Genomic DNA, 6,070 nt, shown 5'->3' with positions numbered 1-6,070 from the left:
TTCAGACACCTTCAACAACCAGTTGTTTTATTGAGAAAATAGAGAAGATGGCTCCATCTTTTCCAGGTGACCCCAGCCAGAGGTGGGAGGTGGTATTCTTTCACAGGGGAAAATATCTGGGCAGGCCCCAGAAAAGTAGGGGTGTCAGTGGGGGAGAGCTTGAAAGGCAGGGGGTGAGTGGTAAAGATGCTAACTGATGAAGGAAAGTGTACAGGAAAGAGGTACACCTCCCAAGGCCTGGAGCCGCCTCCTTCCAATTCTTCATAAATAAAATTTCACAGTAATAGAAGAATGTCTACATCTAGGGCCCAACCGGCCAGTTTCTGGCCAGGGAGTCAGTATTGGTGAGGTGCCAAAGGTGAGACCTGGCTTGGGCTGTGCTCAAGGATCACTGTGCCTTGTGGGGGAGGGGTGGGGGTGGGGTGGGGCAGGATGCAGGAGCACTGCTCTTTTGCTCTGTGTCAGGGGCATAAGGTGGGGCACTAGCCCACACTGAGGTTTAGAGGAGTGCTGAGGTAGTCAGAGCGGCCAGTCAGGCTTCTGGGCAAGAGAAGTCAGAGCCAGGAGCCATGCCTCGGCAGCTGACACCAGGCAAGCCTGGGGCTGTGCTGAGGGCCTATGGAGAGAGAGCTCCTATCTTAGGAGGTCCAGAGATGTGGAGCGGGGGACACCTGTGGACCTGCACAGGCCTGAGCTCCCACAAAGGCTGCTTGACCCTCAGGGAGCCAGAGGCATTTCACAGGAAAGGGGCTTCCCTGTGAGGACAAGAGGCAGCCACAGACCCACTGGGGCCAGGTCTAGCTCAGGTACCTGAGCATTTGTTCCTTTAGAGGCCACCAGGGCCTCCTACCAGGCTAGAGAGGTCAGGCTAGAGGCCCAGACTGGGAGAGATCCAGGTTCTCCAGTCAGGGACGTTCTGGCTATTCCTGGACCTCTTTCTGGGAATTTCTGGGAGTTCCTCTCTGGCTCTCTGTACCTCACCACACCTAGGGGCACAGAGGGCCCAAACCCTTCACCTCCTGCAGGGGACCAAAGACAATGCCATGTATCCCCCGAGGACAAACGCACTGGGGGCTCAGCAACCTTAGAGCACCTGGAACTTGATAGAACAGGTAAGATTGCTATGCACCAGATCCCACATGGCCAGCAGCTCAGCAGGGAGCAGCTTGTGGACCACAAGCATGGCCCGGTAGAAGCACGGTTCCTTGTTCATCCGGCTGCTTCGGACCCGAGAGATGCCAAAGGTCTTGAAGCCCTCGTGGCCTGTGGGCTTCACTCCCAACACCTCCAAGCACATGCCCAGGAAGACGTCATCAATAGGGAAGAGTTCCAGTGTGTCACAGGCATGGTGGAGTTGCCGAGCTAAGCTGCCAGACATGAGGAAACCCCCTCCACCAGCATAGGGCGGATAGGTGGCCTTACCATACATGACGGCAGGGATGTAGTATTTGTTATCTTTTCTGCGGATGGGCCGAGCATGTTTCAGAACATCACCTACAAATAGGTTTTCCTGGGGCTGCCGGTCAGAGAGAAACTCGAGCAGGTTGGTGGGGTTGACAAAGACATCATCATCCCCTTTGAAAATGAAGGGGACGTTGGGACAGTAAATGTCGAGCCACTTGAGGAAGTGGATCTCCTTGAGGGTCAGGTTGAAGAAGCTGTCAAGGAAGTCCCACTGTAGGATGTCACCATAGAGACGGTCCTCATAGGCCAGCAGCTGCTGATAGTGGGTTCGCTCCTCTTGCTTGGAGGCCGTGCCGAGCAGGAAGAGAGTCCGCACTGCACCCCTGCCCAGACCCGCTGACTCCCATTCGTGGCCCCAGGTCTGACGAATGACCTCTCGGCGGTCGTGCTGTGTGATGACCGACTTGACAACCACCAGCATATAGACATCGCCAGCACACTTCTCTGGGTGGTTCAGCAACATGGGGAAATACCGGCAATGCCGATAGGCTAGAAACTGTCGGAAGTGTGGCTCCAGACTCTGGAACCAGGGCTGATGGGTCATGTTGATGTTGATAGAGCAGTTAGTGGTGATCACATCCCAGACCTGGGGTCCCTGAGGAACCGTGGGAGTGGGAGCCGCTACATCCTTTGAACTCTTCCAGAAGCTGTTGGGGTTGACCAGATTTCCAGTTTTGGCTGGCCCCAGAGTGGGTGGTAAAGGATCCTGAAGGAATTGACCAGGGGTCACACTGCGCTGGAAAACGGTGACAGCCACAAGGAGGGCCAGAGCCAGGCATACACTCCTGTAGAGGGTTTTCTTCCTAAAGGGGAGCAGCAGAGAGGAAGGTGAGCTGGCACTCATACTCCTCCTGAGGATTAGGGGCCCACAGATGGGCCAGTGGACTCTACTTCCTGGAAGGTCAGAGGATCCTGCTTCTTTTCTCATGCTAACTGCCCAACTCAAGAAGCACTGTGTATTCAGCTACTGGGGTCCCAAACCCAACAATTTTGGGAAGGGGGCCATTTAACCCCTCAAGTTCCCCCCAAATGGGACAGAACACAGGATAAAGTACCAGGCACGAACCCAGTGAAATGCTGTCATTTTGCCAGGAAAAGAGACCACTATCCATCCCCTGAGCTCTGTTTTTTTATTTTTAGTTCACATACATATGTGGACAGCAGTATCACTTTGAACCAGTCACTCTAAGGGAAAAAGACAGTATCCTTATTGCAGCTTTTGGGGAGTCTCCTTGTGGGATGCAGTGGGGAGTGGGTTAGTAGCCCCCCCACTGATTCAACAGAAAAGAGCCTTTCTTGCTCTAAATGGGAGGTCTCAAAGGGAAGTGGACAGATCCCATCACGACTCCTTATCCCTACCTTTATACTCCACACGAAGCAATGAGGAAGAAAACCCACTTTCCAGGGCCCCTATCTGGTCAAGTAACCCCCCCAGCACACCCTTTTCAGAGGCAGAAATCCTAGCTCTTCTCAAGAATGATCCTGCCTGTACCTCCTTCCCCAAGAACCTTTCCTCCTTAGCTCACACTGGGAGACTCATGGCCTTCCAGGACTGGGCCAGCAGAGAGATGGCTCTCACCTCCAAGTCTGGGAGGTACAAGAGCCAGGGGGCAACGAAGCACGTAAGAGATAACCCCAGGTTTTAAGCCTGCGGAGGCGCAGGGTGAGTGAATGTTGAGTCCTCCTATCCACATTCAGCGAGCTTTCCTCAAGAGCCCCAAGACTTCCTGGTAACCAGGTTGGATGGAGAAAGACAGAAATGACTGGAGGTGCCCGGCTGGGAATGGAAGTAAGAGGAGTCTCAACCCAGTCCTCCAGTCCTCGGGGTTCTAAAGAAGCTCCACGTCGCAGCTCCGGAGTCCGGGTAAGAACCAGCCTCAGGGCCCTGGCTCGCACATACCCGTCCTCTCCATTAGTAAGAGCAAAGCCGGGGAAGGAGAAGGGTCGAGGTGGTCCGGAGAAGAGGCCACAGGAGGGAAGAGGGACCGGAGGGGTCGGGTGTGTGTGTCTGCTAGTGAAACCCCAAGGCTAGAGAGACCTTGCATACAGGCTGCCAGAGTCTTGGCCAGGGAGCCAAGCGTGCGCCCCGCATCTCCCACATCCCACCTGCCGCTCCGGCGGCGCGCCCTGCTCCGCATCTCCCGCCACCCTCGCTGCCCGGGGAAACTGGGGTCGGTCCCAGGACACCTAGCGTGCATCCCTTGCGGTCTGCGGCCCCGGGAGGAGGTGAAGCTCGGAGGTACTCTGCGCCCCACCGGGACCCCGACTCACCATAGAGACATGGCGGCCCGGTCCAGGGCAGCTGAGCGGGGCGCACGGATCACAGCTCTGGGCGCTGCGGCGGGGGACGGCGGGACGAGGCCGAGCCGCGCCCCCGCTGAGACTTTCTTTTTCCCTGAGGCTGGAGGAGGGGCCGCAGGGGCGGCGGCCCAGGTAGGTTAACCCTTCGTGCCCCGGCTCACGGTGGGGACAGCAACTCCGTTCAGCCCTGGCCACCTCAGAGGCACGCCCCGCGGGATCGCGAAGGGAAGAGCCAGAATCTCAGAGACCTTGAGGAACGCCAACATCCTGAGGCGGCGACTTCCCCGCTGCTGGGCCTTCACGGGGTCGCCTGCCTCTCCTCCTTCGGGACACGTGGGGACGTCGGACGCCGCCCACCTCCACGCCCACCCGGAGCCTAGCGGCCTGGTTGCTTCCTTTTGGAGTAGCCCTGGGTGTGTAGAGTGGAGGGAGGCGAATAAAGGCTGTTTCCCTAAAGCTTCCTTATCTCTGCCCTCTCTACTTTTCTTCTTCCCAGGCTCGCTTAGGCCTGGTCGGCGGTCTCAAGAGGAGATCATGCTGGGTTGCCTGTGTTAGACCCCAAGCCAGCTCAGGTCAATCCAGCTCTGGGTTTACCACTCTTTCTGCACTACCATCCCCCAGTGAGAAGGCTTATTATCCTCTGCAAAAAGTCCATTCTTTTGCTAGAGTGTTCACACGTGCTTTTAATCCCAGAGGGTGGATTTCTGCGAGTTTTAGGCCAGCCTGATCTACATGGTGAGTTCCTGGCCAGCAAGGTCTCCCTAATGAGACTCTTGTCTCAAAACAAACAAAAACCTCCTTCTTGTATTGCCAACAAATCCTTCACTTAACCGCACCCCCACTTTTTTTTTTTTGTCTCCAGGTTTTTATTATTCTGCGGTGTGAGCACCATTTTCTCTTGGGAGTGGGCTACACACAATCACAGTACAGGGAGGGAGGGGACACCTTGATGCCTCCTCTGGGTGACTTGGGAACATTTCTGGCAGATAAGGCTACTTACTGGTCCTTCTGTCATCCAGATGTCTGGGGTCGCTTCAAAAATACCCACAGGACTGAAATGGAAACGTTTTACATTTCTAACGTCCAGCACTTCCTATCTGTCAAGCCTGGTTCTAGGTCCCCGGCATCAATGGCTCACTTGGTTCTGGAGACGTGAGCTATGGTTTGTTTCTAGCTTACCAGGAGTTAGAGTCAGGGACGCACACCCTTAGATTAAGTCACAACCTTACTATTCAAACCCAGAAGGTCTGCCTGGCTCAGGAGGTGGTCCCTGAGTCCCTGCTCAGGCATTTCTATCAGATAGTAGGACTGGGGAACTCAATACCTTTCTGCAATGCTGTCCCTCTCCCAGGGAATACAGGGAGACCAGAAAGTCCCAGGGAGTCCTAAGGGTGAAGATTACTTTTGTCCTTCCCTTAGCGTTCCTTAGGCTGGGGTGTGTGCTTAAACAAATAGTGGAATTTTCTGGAATTTGTAAGCTCCAGTCGGAAATGATGAAGGGCCTTCAGATGAAAAAAAAATTTATAAATTTATTTATTTATCATATGTAAGTACACTGTAGCTGTCCTCAGACATTCCAGAAGAGGGAGTCAGATCTCATTATGGATGGTTGTGAGCTACCATGTGGTTGCTGGGATTTGAACTTTGGACCTTCGGAAGAGCAGTCGGGTGCTCCTACCCACTGAGCCATCTCACCAGCCCCAGATGAAAAATTTAGAGGAGAATCCCGGGACAATGCCCTTTTTAAGTCCTCAAGAAGCCCTGGCCTGAAGTGTAAGTCTCACTGGCCTGGCTGCCTGCCCCTAGGAGTCACTGCAGTCCCACTAGTCCCAGGTCACCGGTCCTCAGTCTTCAGTCCTGGTTGTCTTAGCTTGGTACTGGCTACCTATCCCTGTCTCTGTTACTCCACCCAGGGTATTGTGGTTTGTTTTGAGTCAGGGTCTTGGCATGCAGTTCAGGGTGGCCTTGAACTCCAGATCACTTAGCCTTCTGAACGATGGGGGTTGCAGATGTGCCAACACAGCTGGTACCGCCTGGGCTTTGGGCGTCTCTCTTTTTGCCCTGTAAGTGTGACTTTGGGAAAGAGCAGGTGCCCTGTCTCAGCTCTCCACAAGGTGCCTTGCGGGAAACCAGCCCTCTTGGCCTCTGATTCACCCTTCACCCCAGTGTGGCATTTCTCCAGGTGTAGATGAAGGTGGACACAGGTGTTTCTGGTAAGGGCTTGTGAATTGAGAGCTGAGTGCCAGAGGGTTGGGGGTTGGGCCAGTTTTCCCCACTTCCTGGCTGCTACTGGGGGGCAGATGGC

At 54.8% G+C, this 6,070-nt stretch overlaps 1 protein-coding gene across 1 annotated transcript; it reads right to left on the bottom strand.

Moving 5' to 3' along the window:
* B3gnt7 (UDP-GlcNAc:betaGal beta-1,3-N-acetylglucosaminyltransferase 7) lies at nucleotides 1-4,067 on the bottom strand. Its single transcript, XM_021173258.1, has 2 exons — nucleotides 3,736-4,067; nucleotides 1-2,267 (listed from the first exon to the last, which is right to left on the bottom strand). Exons 1-2 carry the CDS (start codon nucleotides 3,744-3,746, stop codon nucleotides 1,085-1,087), a joined length of 1,194 nt encoding a protein of 397 aa, XP_021028917.1. The 5' UTR covers nucleotides 3,747-4,067; the 3' UTR covers nucleotides 1-1,084.
* Nucleotides 4,068-6,070: the final 2,003 nt, after the last annotated feature.

This window comes from Mus caroli, chromosome 1 (assembly GCF_900094665.2).
Source record: "Mus caroli chromosome 1, CAROLI_EIJ_v1.1, whole genome shotgun sequence".
NCBI classification, from domain to species: domain Eukaryota; kingdom Metazoa; phylum Chordata; class Mammalia; order Rodentia; family Muridae; genus Mus; species Mus caroli.
This window is presented reverse-complemented; position numbering and strand designations above follow the sequence as displayed.